At 44.8% G+C, this 17,055-nt stretch overlaps 1 protein-coding gene across 1 annotated transcript in view; it reads left to right on the forward strand.

Annotated features, from left to right (window-relative positions):
- Positions 1–9,212, forward strand: part of LOC130360771 (protein unc-93 homolog A-like) — a 193,126-nt gene extending 183,914 nt beyond the window's left edge. The window contains exon 8 of the mRNA XM_056563340.1: positions 8,951–9,212. Coding sequence (XP_056419315.1) covers positions 8,951–9,183 — 233 coding nt within the window. The 3' untranslated portion in view covers positions 9,184–9,212. The remainder of the gene's footprint in view (positions 1–8,950) is intronic.
- The last annotated feature ends 7,843 nt before the right edge of the window (positions 9,213–17,055 follow it).

Below are 17,055 nucleotides of genomic sequence, written 5' to 3' on the forward strand. Positions count from 1 at the left end.
AGCAGGTTCCCCACATTAGGCAGTAGCAGGCTCCCCACATTAAGTAGTAGCAGGTTCCCCACATTAGGTAGAGGCAGGTTCCCTACATTAGGTAGCATTGTCGATTACCCCCCTCCCCCCAGACTCACACACACACAGACACTAACACATGCACACACACACATAGACAGACACACACACATAGACAGACACCCACACATGCACACACACAAAGACAGACACACACATGCACACACACATAGACAGACACCCACACATGTACATACAGACAGACAGACACCCACACATGCACACACACAGACAGACACACACACGCGCACACACACACACACAGAGACAGACAACCACACATGCACACACACACACACACACACATAGACAGACAGACACACATGCACACACACACACACATGGACAGACACACATGCACACACACACACACATAGACAGACAGACAGACACAAACTCCTGGCATGCCCAGACTGCCAGGCATGTTGGGATTTGTAGTTCTGCAACATCTGAAGGGCCAGATATTGCAGAACTACATGCTCAGTATTCCTGACTGTCTGGGCATGCTGGGAATTGTAGTTTTGCAACAGCTGTAGGCACACTGGTTGGGAAACACTGAGCTAGAGCAGGGGTCTCAAACTCAAATTATCCGGGGGCCACTGGAGGTAGCAACTGGGTGAGGCTGGGCCGCATGCGCCCATTACATATAATGCCCTCATCATACGCCCCTCATCATCCACCAGCAACACCCTCCAGCAGCAGTAGCACCCCCGTCACCCACCAGCAAACACCCCCCCCCCCATTCCCCCTACCCTGTGTGGTAATAGCATGAGCTGACGGATGATGGGGGGTGCTACTTCTGGGGGTTCCCCACATTAGGTAGGCAGCAGGTTCCCCACATTAGGTAGGCAGCAGGTTCCCAACATTAGGTAGGCAGTAGGTTCCCAACATTAGGTAGGCAGCAGGTTCCCCACATTAGGTAGTAGCAGGTTCCCGACATTAGGTAGTAGCAGGTTCCCCACATTGGGTAGGCAGCAGGTTCCCCACATTAGGTAGGCAGCAGGTTGTCCACATTGGGTAGTCAGCAGGTTCCCCACATTGGGTAGGCAGCAGGTTCCCGACATTGGGTAGTAGCAGGTTCCCGACATTAGGTAGCAGCAGGTTCCCCACATTAGTTAGAGGCAGGTTCCCCACATTAGGTAGCATTGTCGATTACCCCCCTCCCCCCAGACTCACACACACAGACAGACACTAACACATGCACACACACATAGACAGACACACACATAGACAGACATACACACACACACTCACACATGCACACACACAAAGACAGACACACACATGCACACACACATAGACAGACAGACACCCACACATGCACATACAGACAGACACCCAAACGTGCACACACAGACACACACACACATGCACACACACATACATGCACACACACACAGACACCAACACACACACAGAGACAGACAGACAACCACACATGCACACACACACACGCGCACACACACAGACAGACAGACAGACAGCCACACACACATAGACAGACACACACACATAGACAGACACACACACACACACACATAGACAGACAGACAGACACACACACACATAGACAGACAGACACACACACACACACACACACATGCACACACATACAGACAGACACCAACACATGCACACAGACACCAACAGATGCACACAAACACACACATAGACAGACAGACAACCACACATGCACATACACACACATAGACAGACAGACAGACAGACACACATGCACACACACACAGACAGACAGACACACATGCACACACACACACACATAGACAGACAGACAGACACACACACACACACACACACCAACACATGCACATGCACACACACACACATAGCCAGACAGACACACACACATGCACATACACACACAGACAGACAGACACACATGCACACACACACACACACATAGACAGACAGACAGACAGACACACACACACACACACACAGACAGACACATGCACACACACACACATAGACAGACACACATGCACACACACACACACATAGACAGACAGACAGACACACATAGACAGACAGACAGACACACATAGACAACCTTACCTGTACTGCACTGCACTTCTCCTCTCCGGAGTAGTGAAGAAAACTATGTCTTGAAGCGTTCCGTGTCCCAAATAGCTGAGGAAAGTTCTGAGTCACTGTGCTGAGTGCTCGGACACTGTGATTGGTTGATGGGGGGTGTGCAGTCTCTGCTCTGCTCAGAACACAGAACTGCTTCAAGACACAGTTTTCTTCACTACATCCCTGCTGCGGGCCACAAACTTTCGTTCCGCGGGCTGCAAATGGCCGGTGGGCCAGGAGTTTGAGACCCCTGAGCTAGAGTCTGTTTCCCGACTCAGTGATTCCAACCCGTGTGCCTCCAGCTGTTGCAAAACTACAACTCCCAGAATGAACTGACAGACCGTACATGCTGGGAGTTGTAGTTTTGCACCAGCTGGAGGTACACGGGTTGGAATCACTGAGCTAGAGTCTGTTTCTTAACTCATTGGTTCCCCACCAGTCTGCCTACAGCTGTTGCAAAACTACAACTCCCAGCATGTACGGTCTGTCAGTGCATTCTGGGAGTTGTAGTTTTGCCACAGCTGAAGGTTTGGGGCACCCCCCTCCCATGTGAATGTACAGGGTACATTCACATGGGCGGTGGTTTACAGTGAGTTTCCTTCTACAAGTTTGAGCTGCGGCAAAGTTTCCGCCACAGCTAAAACTTCCAGCAGAAAACTCATAGTGAACCCCCGCCTGTGTGAATGTACCCTAAAAACACTACACTACCAAATAATAAAAAGTAAAACACTACATATACAGTGACCCCCCCCCCCCGACCTACGATGGCCCCGACAATCGATAATTTCAACATACGATGGCACTCAGACGCCATCGCATGTTGAAGGCAACATCAACATGCGATGCTTTTGTATATCAGGGCCATCGCATAAGCGGCTATCCGACAGCGCAGACTGCTTCAGCTGCCGCCGGATAGCCATTTAAGGGGCCCCGTGTGGTCCGGTGACGATCACTGACATGTCCCCGGCGCTCCGGACCGTCCTCTTCGGGATCCCTGCATCGACGTGGCTCTCCATCGTCGTCATCATGTCGCCGGGCACGCCGTCCCGTCATTCAATAGGAGCGGCGTGCGTAGAGACGTGATGACGGCGATACGGAACGACGATCCTGAGCAGCGGAGACGGTCTGGAGTGGCGGGGACACCACGGGGACTCCGCAACAGCGATGGTCGGCAACATCCAGGGAAGCGGTGATGGTTCGGAGCGGTGGGGACAGGTGAGTATACCTTCCTATATTTAACATTGCACGGATCTCTCAACATATGATGGTTTCAACAAACGATGGTTCATTTGGAAGGAATTACCATTGTATGTTGAGGGACCACTGTACACCCCCTTACACGTCTCCGTCCCCCCCCCCCCCCAATAAAAATGAAAAACGTCTCATACGGCAGTGTTCCCTAAACAGAGCCTCCAGCTGTTGCAAAACAACATAGACTGTCCTGGCAGGCTGGGAGTCTTGCAACAGCTGGAGGCACCCTGTTTGGCAAACACTGCTGTAGGGTTTTGGTGGAAACAAGCCCCATCCTTGTATCCGCGTCTGACCCTATTGCAAATTCCTCCTGTAGGCCTCAAATGCGCATGGCGCTCTCTCACTTCCGAGCCCTGTTGTATTTCAAGGCAACAGTTTAGAGCCACATATGGGGTATTTGCGTTACAAATTTTGGGGGGATTTTTCTCCTTTTACCCCTTATGAAAAGGTAAAGTTGGGGGCTACACCAGCATGTTAGTGTAAAAAAAAAAAAACATTTTTACACTAACATGCTGTTGTTGAACCATACTTTTCATTTTCACAAGAGATAAAAGGAGAAAAAGACCCCCAAAATTTCTAACACAATTTCTTCAGAGTACGGAAATACCCCATATGTGGACATCAAATGCTCTGCGGACGAACTGCATTGCTCAGGAGTGAGAGAGCGCAATGTACATTTGAAGCCTAAATTGGGGATTTGCACAGGGGTGGCTGATCGTTACAGCGGTTCTGACATGAATGCAAAAAAAAAAAAACACATTTTGGAAACATCACCCCTCAAGGAACGTAACAAGGGGTGTAGTGAGCCTTAACACTCCACAGGTCTTTGACAAATTTTCGTTAAAGTTGGACATGAAAATAAAAAATAAAACATTTCCCTGAAATCCTGGTGTTACCCCAAATTTTTCATTTTCACAAGAAGTAATAGGAAAAAAGGGAATAACCCATATGTGGATGTAAAGTGCTCTGTGGGAAAACTACAATGCTCAGAAGAGAAGGGGGCACCATTGGGCTTTTTGAGAGAGAATTAGGCTGGAATTGAAGGCCATGTGTGTTTACAAAGCCCCATGGTGCCAGAACAGTGGTGCCAAACCCCAACCCACCCCCGCCCCCCCCCCGCACATGTGACCCCATTTTGGAAACTACACCCCTCTCGGGTGTAGCTCGGGAATGTTATAAGGGGTACAGTGAGCTTTTAGGCCCCACAGATGTCTGACAGATTTTTTGAACAGTCGTCCGTAAAAATGAAAACTGTTATTTTTCATTTGCACAGCCCACTGTTCCAAAGATCTGTCAAATGCCAGTGAGGTGTAAATGCTCACTGCACCCCTTACTAAATTCTGTGAGGGGTGTAGTTTCCAAAATGGGGTCACATGTGGGGGGTCCACTGTTCTGGCACCATGGGGGTTTGGTTACAAATTCTCTCTTCAAAAGCCCAATGGCGCCATTTCTCATCTGAGGATTGTAGTTTGTCCGCAGAGCACTTTACATGGGGTATTTCTATACTCAGAAGAAATGGGGTTAAAACATTTTGGGGGCTTTTTCTCCTATTAACCCTCCTATTAACCCTTAACTATTAACAGCATTTTTATTTTTACGTCCCAATTTTACGAATTTTCGTCAATCACCTGTGGGGTCTTAAGGCTCTCTGTACCCCTTGTTACATTCCTTAAGGGGTGTTGTTTCCAAAATAGTATGCCATGTGTTTTTTTTTACTGTTCTGGCATCATGGGGGCTTCCTAAATTCGACATGCCCCCCCAAAACCATTTCAGCAAAATTCGCTTTCCAAGCCCAATGTCGCTCCTTCCCTTCTGAGCCCTCTAGTGAACCCACAGAGCACTTTACATTCACATATGAGGTATTTCCTTACTCGAGAGAAATGGGGTTGCAAATTTTGTAGGGCATTTTCTCCTATTACTCCTTGTGAAAATGAAAAGTTTGGGGTAACACCAGCATTTTAGTGTTAAAAATAAAAATTTTCATTTTCACATCCCACTTTAACGAAAGTTTGTCAATCACCTGTAGGGTCTTAAGGATCACTGTACCCCTTGTTACATTCCTTGAGGGGTGTAGTTTCCAAAATTGTATGCCATGTGTTTTTTTTTACTGTTCTGGCATCATGGGGGCTTCCTAAATGGGACATGCCCCCCAAAACCCATTTCAGCAAAATTCGATCTCCAAAATGCCATTGTCGCTCCTTCCCTTCTGAGCCCTCTAGTCCACCCACAGAGCAATTTACATCCACATATGAGGTATTTCCTTACTCAAGAGAAAAGGAATTACAAGTTTTGGGGGGGGGGGGGCTTTTTTCCACAACCCATATGTGGATGTAAAGTGCTCTGTGGGCGAACTACAATGCTCAGAAGAGAAGGGGCGCCATTAGGCTTTTTGAGAGAGAATTAGCCTGGAATTGAAGGCTGTGTGTGTTTACAAAGCCCCCATGGTGCCAGAACAGTGGTGCCAAACCCCATCCCCCCCCACATGTGACCCCATTTTGGAAACTACACCCCTCTCAGAATGTTATAAGGGGTACAATGAGCTTTTACGCCCCACAGATGTCTGACAGATTTTTTGAACAGTCGTCCGTAGAAAGGAAAACTGTTATTTTTCATTTGCACAGCCCACTGTTCCAAAGATCTGTCAAATGTCAATGGGGTGTAAATGCTCACTGCACCCCTTATTAAATTCTGTGAGGGGTGTAGTTTCCAAAATGGGGTCACATGTGGGGGGTCCACTGTTCTGGCACCATGGGGGGTTTGGTTACAAATTCTCTCTTCAAAAGCCCAATGGCGCCATTTCTCATCTGAGGATTGTAGTTTGTCCGCAGAGCACTTTACATCCGCATGGGGTATTTCCATACTCAGAAGAAATGGGGTTAAAACATTTTGGGGGCTTTTTCTCCTATTAACCCTTGTGAAAATGAAAAATTTGAGGTAACACCAGCATTTTATTGAAAAAAAAATTTTTTTTTATTTTTACGTCCCAATTTTACGAAAGTTCGTCAATCACCTGTGGGGTGTTAAGGCTCACTGTACCCCTTGTTACGTTCTTTAAGGGGTGTTGTTTCCAAAATAGTATGCCATGTGTTTTTTACTGTTCTGGCATCATAAGGGCTTCCTAAATGCGACATGCCCCCCAAAAACCATTTCAGCAAAATTCGCTTTCCAAGACCAATGTCGCTCCTTCCCTTCTGAGCCCTCTAGTGAACCCACAGAGCACTTTACATTCACATATGAGGTATTTCCTTACTCGAGAGAAATGGGGTTACAAATTTTGTGGGGCATTTTCTCCTATTACTCCTTGTGAAAATGAAAAGTTTGGGGTAACACCAGCATTTTAGTGTTAAAATCAAATTTTTCATTTTCACATCCCATTTGTCAATCACCTGAAGGATCTTAAGGCTCACTGTACCCCTTGTTACATTCCTTGAGGGGTGTAGTTTCCAAAATTGTATGCCATGTGTTTTTTTTTTTTTTACTGTTCTGGCATCATGGGGGCTTCCTAAATGGGACATGCCCCCCAAAACCCATTTCAGCTAAATTCGCTCTCCAAAATGCCATTGTTGCTCCTTCCCTTCTGAGCCCTCTAATCCACCCACAGAGCAATTTACATCCACATATGAGGTATTTCCTTACTCGAGAGAAAAGGAATTACAAGTTTTGGGGGGCCTTTTTTCCTTTTACCCCTTGTAAAAAATGAAAAAAAATGGGGCTACGATAACATTTTAGTGTAAAAAATTTAGATATTTATTTTTCCCCTCCATTTTGCTGCTCTTCCTGTAAAACACCTAAAGGGTTAATAAACTTTTTGAATGTCATTTTGAATACTTTGAGGGGTGCAGTTTTCATAATGGGGTCGATTATAGGGGATTTCCAACATAAAGGCCCTCAAATTCCCTTCTAAACTTAACTGGTCCCTGAAAAATTCCGATTTTGAAATTTTCGGGAACAATTTTAAAATTGCTGCTATATTTTGAAGTCCTCTATTGTGTTCAAAAAGCTAAAACATGTCAATTTTATGATGCAATCATAAAGTAGACATATTGTATATGTGAATCAATATGAAATGTATTTGACATGTCCCTTTTCCTTACAAGCAAAGTGCTTGAAAGTTAGAAAAATGCTAAATTTTTGAATTTTTCCAGAAAGTTTTGAATTTTTCACCAAGAAATGAAGCAAGTATCGATGTAAATTTACCACTAACATAAAATAGAATATGTCACGAAAAAACAATCTCAGAATCAAATTTATAAGTAAAAGCATCCCAGAGTTATTAATACATAAAGTGATAGTGGTCAGATTTACAAAAAATGCTCCTGTCCTTAGGGTTATAATGGGCTTAGGGTTATAATGGGCTCCAAGGGGTTACATGGAAAAAGGGGGGTGATTCAAACTTTTATTAGGGAAGGGGTTAAATCACATTTATTAACTTTTTTTTAACCTTTTTTACACAATTTTTTTGCATAGCATAGCATTGATCAGTGTTATCGTCGCTCTGCTGCTTCAGCCTGCTGAGCAGGCATGGAGCAGCAGATTACCAATCGAACGGTGAGAGGCAGGTAGGGACCCTTCCCCCATCCTCTCAGCCATTTGGGATGCCACAATTTCACTGCGGCAGTCCCAAACAGCCCGACTAAGTTGCCAGGAATGGTTTACTTTCACTTTAGACTCAGCAATCAACTTTGATCGCCGCGTCCAAGGGGTAAATGCTGGGCATCACTGAAATCAGTGATTTCCGGAATTAGACACGTGTTCTGGCGGCTGATAGCCGCCAGGACCACCCAGCTATGATGCGGGGTCAGCTCATGAGCCCACGTCATAGCAGGGAAGCGGGCGCAGGGAGTACAGGTATGTCCTGCGTCCTTAAGAGGTAGGGTAGGCATACATCCAGTTGCACAAACATGTTAGCAGAAAGGACATATGCAAAATTCCTATAACGGAAAGCAGTCAATAGGCAATGTTTTGGCTACACATGATACGGTAAAACCTCTCTGAGACTTCCACCTAAAATTTTCTTCTCAAAGAATGCATAATAAATGTGGAACTAAAAATCTGTCAGAGAAAATCTTGTCTGGATAAAGGGTCTTCTCAAAGAGGTGGTCTTTTTTAAAAGTTCCAGCTGAATTATCTTAACGGTATTTATGTAACAAACTGAAGTATTGATATTAGAGATGAGCGAACTTACAGTAAATTCGATTTGTCACGAACTTCTCTGCTCGGCAGTTGATGTCTTATCCTGCATAAATTAGTTCAGCTTTCAGGTGCTCCAGTGGGCTGGAAAAAGTGGATACATTCCTAGGAAAGAGTCTCCTAGGACTGTATCCACCTTTTCCAGCCCACCGGAGCAACTGAAGGCTGAACTAATTTATGCAGGATAAGCATCAACTGCCGAGCCGAGAAGTTTGTGACGAATCGAATTTACTGTAAGTTCGCTCATCTCTAATTGATATAACAAATTTTGTGAGCACAATTACTTTGATTCATTACATTGCTATGCAATGAGTAAATGTTTCTAATTATTGGTCTTATCTTGCAGCATTATATGGTGTACTATTTGAAAAGAATAAGGAAGCAGCCTTTGCCAATTTCTCTCTCTGGGAATCTCTTGGATTTGCCATTGCATTTGGATTCAGCTCATTTTTATGCGTGTACATCAAACTCTACATATTAATGTGTGTTGTTGTTGTTGGAATTTTGCTATATGGAGCTGTGGAATATATAGAACACAGAAAAACATCTGCAACAAGTGAAGAAGGACCCAAAGATTAACACCATACATGGCCAGGACTATGAAATGACATGCAAAACTAATTTTGTTCTTCCCACACACTGGTTGAAAAATGCTGATTTACAATTTCATCATTCACCCACCTGGGTGAAATAACTTTGTGCAATTCCTTGCTGAGTGAGTCTAGTGACAAAAGGGACACAAATATTAGAAAAATTAACAAAGATGTTTTACATTTAACTGCACATGGGACTGAATTTTTTTTCCAAATTAATTTTATGCCAGTTTTAGATGTGATGTCTGCTATTCTATCTTTCAACCCTACTGATTCACAATACTTAGTCTTATATTAAAGGGGTACTGCAGAGGGGAAAACATTTTTAAATCAACTGGTGCCAGAAAGTTAAACAGATTTGTATATTATTTATAGAAAATGTATATTTAAAAATGTTAAGCCTTCTAGTACTTATCAGCTGCTATATGCTCCAGAGAAAGTTTTGCAGCTCATACAAGTCTGGACTTGGTCCTCTATATGCTGCCACCTCTGTCTATTATAGGAAGTGTACAGGGCATAAGCAAATTCCCAAAGCAAACCTCTTCTGCTCCAGACAGTTCCTGATATGGACCGAGGTGGCAGCAGAGAGCACTGTGGTCAGACTGGAAAGAACGATGCAACTTTCTTTGGAGCATCCTTTGATAAGTACAGAAAGGCTTAAAGGGGCACTCCGGTGGTTAATTTTTTTGACTATATGGCATCTTTTCTTTTACCGTTGTCCACAGTTCTGAGTCTGTGGTGGACAAGATGTCACAGCTTTTTTTTTTCTCTCTGTCTGCATAAGAGGAATAAGCCACGCCCCCTCATCTCATCCAGCTGAGTACACAGCTCCTCACCTCCCCTCCCCCCTGCTCTGTATTCTAAGGACGCAGGTCTGCACAGGAGAAGGACCTCACAGAGAACGTAAGTGTTATCTGAAGGGGAGGATGGGAAGGTGCACGGGCTGGGGATGTATGGACTGCAGGGGAATAAATCTCATACTGGGAATGATCTCTATGGGGGAGATTTATCAAAACCTGTGCAGAGGAAAACTTGCCCAGTTGCCCATAGCAACCAATCAGATTGCTTCTTTCATTTTTCACAGGCCTTCATAAAAATGAAAGCAGCAAGCTGATTGGTTGCTATGGGCAACTGGTTGCTATGGGCAACTGCAGTTTTCCTCTGCACAGGTTTTGATAAATCTCCCCCTATATGTGAAGGAAGAGGGGGGACTCCTGAATGACACATGCTGGGAGTTGTAGTCCATGTAGTTTGTGTGTGTATGCTAGTGTTTACAAACCAGTGTGCCTCCAGCTGTTGCAAAACGACAACTCCCTGAATGTCCTGACAGACTTTGGGCATGCTGGGAGTTGTAGATTTGCAACAGCTGGAGGCACACTGGTTGGGAAACACTGTTCTAGCCTATTCTGCATACACATCATGTTACACCAGTGTTTCCCAACCAGTGTGCCTCCAGCTGTTGCAAAACTACAACTCATAGCATGCCCAAAGGCTGTCAGGGCATGCTGGGAGTTGTAGTTTTGCAACACCTGGAGGCACCCTGGTTGGGAAACACTGGTGTATGCCCTACAGAGGTGTGGTGAACTACAACCCCCAGGAGACTACAGAGGCAGCATGCTGGTGTTATACCACAGACTGAAGACTCCTGAATGACATGCTGGGAGTTGTAGTCCCTTTTGTGTGTATGACAGTGTATCCCAACCAAGGCTGATTATATTAGTGTGCTGTGTACAAGGGGGCTGACCCGGGAAAATAGTAGGATGAGTAAAGGGCGGAACAAACAAACAAAAAAAAAAGGAGCCGCCCCAAACAAGCAAGGCATGTGGCATGCTGGGATTTGTAGTTTTCAGCACAGCAAGAAACAGGAAATAGAAGCAAAGATAGGAAAACTAAGTGGGGGCTAAAAAGACAACATAGAACGGAAATAGAGTAGGCTAAACAACAAGAATAGAAATGAAACAAAACAAATAGGGTAAGTCAAAAACGGAAAAACACGTTGACTACCGGAGTACCCCTTTAAGATTTAACTTACAAATCTGTATAACTTGTTGGCACCAGTTGATTTGAAAACATATATTTTTCCTCCAGAGTACCCCTTGTTACATCCCCTGCAGGTGATGCTTCATAAAACCTATTTGAATATTAAAGTGGAATTGCTATTTACTAAAGCAAAATATGCAAAAACATTTTATCCCCTATCCAATGGATAGGGGATAAGATGTCTGATCGCGGGGGCCTGCTGCTGAGACCCCCCGCAATCTTCCTGCAGCACCCGCATTCTATGTCCAGTTTCGGAAACCTCCGGGTTTCTGTGACTGGGGACGTGACGTCATGCCACGCCCCCTCCATTCATGTCTATGGGAGGGGGCATGAAACTGGAGATTCAGCCACAGGCCCCCATGATCAGACATCTTATCCCTTATTCTTTGGATAGGGGATAAAAAATTTTGGCCGGAATACCCCATTAAATCAGTGGTTACATAGTTTATAAGGTTGAAAAAAGACAAGAGGCTATCAAATTCAGCCAATATTCTGATTGTGTCCCTACTGTGTTTATCCAGAGGAAGGCAAAAAAGCCTCATGAGGCTAATGCCAATTGCCCCATACCAAGGGCAAAAAAAATTCCTTCCCAACTCCAAATCTGGCAATCCCTGGATCAACGTACTGTCCCTATAAATCTAAAAACCTGTAATGTTGTTACTCTCCAGAAATGCAATCAGGCACCTTGTAAACTACTTTTTTTCAGTTCACCATGACCACTTCCTCTGGCAAAGAGTTCCTGTCCTAAATAAAGCTTTAAGAGGTATTCCCATCTGAGCTTTATATCTCCTTTCCAAAGGACTGGGAGTATTCTAGGGTGAGTTATATCCCCATCCTGGCGATTGACAGGGGCCCTAGTGTTTGGACAATCATTGAACAGATTGTTATCCTCTATGTTATTGATAGAAGATATCAAGCTGATATGTGAATAATCCTTTAAACCAATATCACAAATTGGCAGTATGATGCAGTTTTACCACCTTAAAACACAGGGCATACACACTAACAAGCTGATAGTGCCTCATACTGGCAAGTACAGGCTTCTATCAGCCATAGGATTGGAAATGTCCTGCATTAACCCTTTAGATGGCATGATCAGAGTTGATCTCAGAATCTAAAAGCGGTAAAATACTTGCCGTCAGTTAGGGTTGTGATTGGGACCTTCACTGCACAGAGTCCCATTCAGTTACGATAGCAGCTAGCTTACCATCCTCCGTGCCATCTAGTTGGTACTCTGATTAAACAATTTGCTTCAACAGGCTGAATAACAGAGTGCTGAGGCAGACTGTATAAGCAGAATGCTGATGACCCTGATCAATAATATGCTATGGCATAGCATTAGCAATCCAAAAATTCTACATATAGTCCACCCTTTTATTAAATAAAAACATGTAAACAAATATAAATTTATTTGGTATCACCAAGTGCGCAAATGATTAAACCTGCATGGTGAATGGCATAAATATTAAGTTTCTTACAAAACTAGTAAAATTAAACAAAACCTGTATAAATTGGGTATCGTAATTGTCTTGACATACAGAATAAAAATAACGTAATTTTTACTGTAAAGGCAACTGTAGAAACAAAACACATTTTAGAATTGTTTTAAAATTTGGTTTGCAAATAATATTTTTTTGGCCTTGCTATTTTTTGTGGTAATGTGATATCATTACAACGAACAATTGGTCCCACATTAAACAATCCCTCATATGGCCCAGTAGGTAGAACAGAAAATATTTCTGGTTATTGCTTTTGAATTTAAAGCACTGGAAAAAGGACCACAAGCAGAAAACTGTTAACAAAAATAGTTTGGGAAGATCACCTGATCAAAAAAAAAAAAATGTTAAAGGGAACATGGCTATGTGTTTTGCTTAAGTTACTGACAGTAGTTAATCCTACATAAAGGAAATGTGTTAAGTAACTAAAAGAATTCCAGAGTTATTAATGTTTAAAGTGACAGTGGTCAGATGTTCAAAAAATGGCTGGGTCCTTAAGGGGTTAGGAGGTTAAAAAATATATATATATATATATATATATTCCACCACAGTACCCCTTTAAGTGCAGTTTTTGATGCAGATGTTTTTTCTTTTTTCTTTAATAAGAACAAGGTATGCACACAGATAGGAATGCAATTAAAACTTTTGACATTACTCTGTGGCATGTTCATTTATTTATTTTTTAACTGTACACTTTAACACACCATACAAAAATGATCTCTTGGGAGTTGCAACAGAATTAATGTCCTGAAAAGTGAAGTCAAGTGGCTTTTTACAAATGAAATACTATAAGAAAAATTCCCTTTTTGAGATACTTTGGTTGTGTAGGTTTGGTAGAAGCAAAGGAAGGGGTGGTGATAGAAGGAACTGAATCAACAGCAGTATACTGTATTGTAATTCAAAGTACAGGAGAGGGGATTTCCTGGCTGGCCCCAACACTCTTTCTTGCGAGTCAGTGAGTGACCGTCACTCAGGCATCACTGTACACTGACTGACTACATCACATTCTTTTTTCTTACGTTCCAGCCCTGCCCTGTCTGTGGCCCAGACTGGCCAGCAGGGGCTGGAGCGAGAGGGAGCTCCGTCCGGAGGGCAGCACACTGTCACTTTAAAATGGCAGGGGCTGCAGTTGGTATGAGACATGCCTGTGCGCGGCTCTCAGTTACCAGCAGGGCCTGCTAGTAGCAGCTGGCCAGTGACTTCAGCTCACGTGTCCCTCCTCTTCCTGCCCAGTTCCTGCAATAGAGGAGCGGAGCAGCAGACTACACTGCCCACAGGTACTTACTTGTATGGGGGCAGTGTATGATGGCTGTGTGTGTGTATGATGCCTGTGTGTGTATAAAGGGGCAGTGTGTGTATATAGAAGCTGTGTATGATTGCCATGTGTGTGTATAAAGGGGCAGTGTGTGTATATAGAGGAACTGTATATATACAGTGGCAGTGTATGTGTATATAGTGGCTGTATATGTGTGTATGATGGCAGTGTGTGTCTATATAGTGGCAGTGTATATGCATATAGAAGCTGTGTATGTGTGTATGATGGCCATGTGTGTGTATAAAGGGGCAGTGTGTGTATATAGAGGCAGTGTATATATTTATGATGGGTGTGTGTGTATATACAGTGGCAGTGTATGTGTATATAGTGGCTGTATATGTGTGCATGATGGCAGTGTGTGTCTATATGGTGGCAGTGTATATGCATATAGAAGCTGTGTATGTGTGTATGATGGCCATATGTGTATATAGGGGCAGTATGTGTGTATATAAGCTGTGTATGTGTATGATTGCCATGTGTTTATATAGGGGCAGTGTGTGTATATAGGGGCAGTGTATATATTTATGATGGATGTGTGTCTATATAGTGGCAGTGTATGTGCATATAGAAGCTGTGTATGATGGCCATGTGGGTGTATGTGTTATGGCCGCCATCATCGTCCTGTCATATACACGCTAAGCCACATATTTATGACTGCAAATACTGCCACATCAATTCCTGATGACAGGACAGCTGGAAACGTATAGAGTCGACCACGTTTTTGCCTGCGGTCGGGAAACCGCATACGGGCGAAAAAGCAGCCGACCGGAGGCTGCGGTTCACTCTGGTCGGCTCATAGACATGCATTAAATACGGTTCCCCTATACGGCTGAGTGCGGGTGCCGCAATTAAGCCCCGCCCCTCCTCCCAGCCGTTTACGGGAACCGTAGTTACAAATCGTAAACAGGTTTTTTGTTTCACACTAATGTGGAGGATTGTTTGTTTACTTCATGTGACTAATCTTAGAATGTGGGCATTGGATAAGAGCATGGTATTGCAATCTCTTTCCAGCTTCTCTGGCTGGCCCCATAGACTTAAAATAGTTCTGCAGGATGGAAATCGCAGTGAGATGGAGGTTAAGAACACCATAGCATGCTTCTTACCACCTGCTTCTCTGATCAGTGGGGGTCAAAGCACTGAGACCCCTACTATAACATGTCAAAAGTCTTTTAACCTCTTAAGGACGCAGGGCGTATGGATACGCCCTGCATCCCGAGTCCTTAAGGACGCAGGGCGTATCCATACGCCCGTGGGAATTCCGGCCCCCACCGCTAGCCGGTTGGGGACCGGAGCCGGATGCCTGCTGAAATCGTTCAGCAGGCATCCCGGCATATCGCCCAGGGGGGTCATTATGCCCCCCCATGTCGGCGATCGCCGCAGATCGCTGGACAATTCAGTCAGAGCCTGCAGGGGTGAGGTGGCACTGATGCCACCTCACGATCGCCCTGATTCGTCGGCCGGATTACCGGCCGACCAATCAGGGCGCCTGCTGCGGGCGTCACTCCCGCTCCGCCCCTCTTCCGGAGGGCGTGAGCGGGTGCGGGAAGACGACCCCGGGTGCTGGGGACCCCGATCCCCGGCGTCCATGTTGGGATCGGGGCCCCAGGAGCGACGGCGGCGGCGAGGGACAGTCCAGCGATGAAGCAACAGCAGGAGGTGAGTTACAGCCTCCTGCTGTTGCTTAGCAACAGCTCCCAGCATGCAAAAAGGGCATGCTAGGAGCTGTAGTTATGCAACAGCAGGAGGCAGACCACCACAACTCCCAGCATTCCCTTATGGGCATGCTGGGACTTATGGTTTTGCAACAGCTGGAGGCACATTATTTCTATGGAAAAGTGTACCTTCAGCTGTTGTATAACTACAACTCCCAGCTTGCACAAACAGCTAAAGTGCATGCTGGGAGTTGTAGTGGTGCATCTGCTGGTTGCATAACTACAACTCTCAGCATGCCCGTTTGCTGTCGGTGACTGCTGAGAGTTGTAGTTTTGCAACAGCTGAAGGCACACTGGTTGTGAAACTTAGAGTTTTTTTTTTTACCTAACTCAGTGTTTCACGACCGGTGTGCCTCCAGCAGTTGCAAACTACAACTCCCAGCAGTCACCTTACACCATGCACCGTACATGCTGGGAGTTGTAGTTTTGCAACAGCTGGAGGCACACTGGTTTTGAAACACTGAATAAGGTCACAAACTCCGTGATACATAACCAGTGTGCCTACAGCTGTTGCAAAACTAAAACTCTCAGCATGTACAGTCTGTCAGCGCATGCTGGGAGTTTTAGTTTTGCAACAGCTGGAGGTCCCCCCCAATGTGAATGTACAGGGTACACTCACATGGGCGGAGGATTACAGTAGGTATCGGGCTGCAAGTTTGAGCTGCAGCAAATTTTCTGCAACAGCTCAAACTGCCAGCGATAAACTACTGTGAACCCCCGCCCGTGCGACTGTACCCTAAAAACACTACACTACACTAACACAAAAAATAAAATAAAAAGTAAAAAACACTACGTATACACATACCCCTATACAACCCCCCTCCCCTCCCCAATAAAAATGAAAAACATCTGGTACGCCATGGTTTCCAAAACGGAGCCTCCAGCTGTTGCAAAACAACAACTCCCAGTATTGTCGGACAGCCGTTGACTGTCCAGGCATGCTGGGAGTTTTGCAACAGCTGGAGGCCCCCTGTTTGGGAATCACTGGCGTAGAATACCCCTATGTCCACCCCTATGCAATCCCTAATTTAGGCCTCAAATGCGCATGGCGCTCTCACTTTGGAGCCCTGTCGTATTTCAAGGCAACAGTTAAGGGTCACATATGGGGTATCGCTGTACTCGGGAGAAATTGGGCTTCAAATTTTGGGGGGTATTTTCTGCTTTTACCCTTTTTAAAAATGTAAAGTTTTTGGGAAAAGAAGCATTTTAGGTAAAATTTTTTTTATTTTTTTTACATATGCAATAGTCGTGAAATGCCTGTGGGGTATTAAGGTTCACTTAACCCCTTGTTACGT

This window comes from Hyla sarda, chromosome 3, assembly GCF_029499605.1.
Source record: "Hyla sarda isolate aHylSar1 chromosome 3, aHylSar1.hap1, whole genome shotgun sequence".
NCBI lineage: Eukaryota > Metazoa > Chordata > Amphibia > Anura > Hylidae > Hyla > Hyla sarda.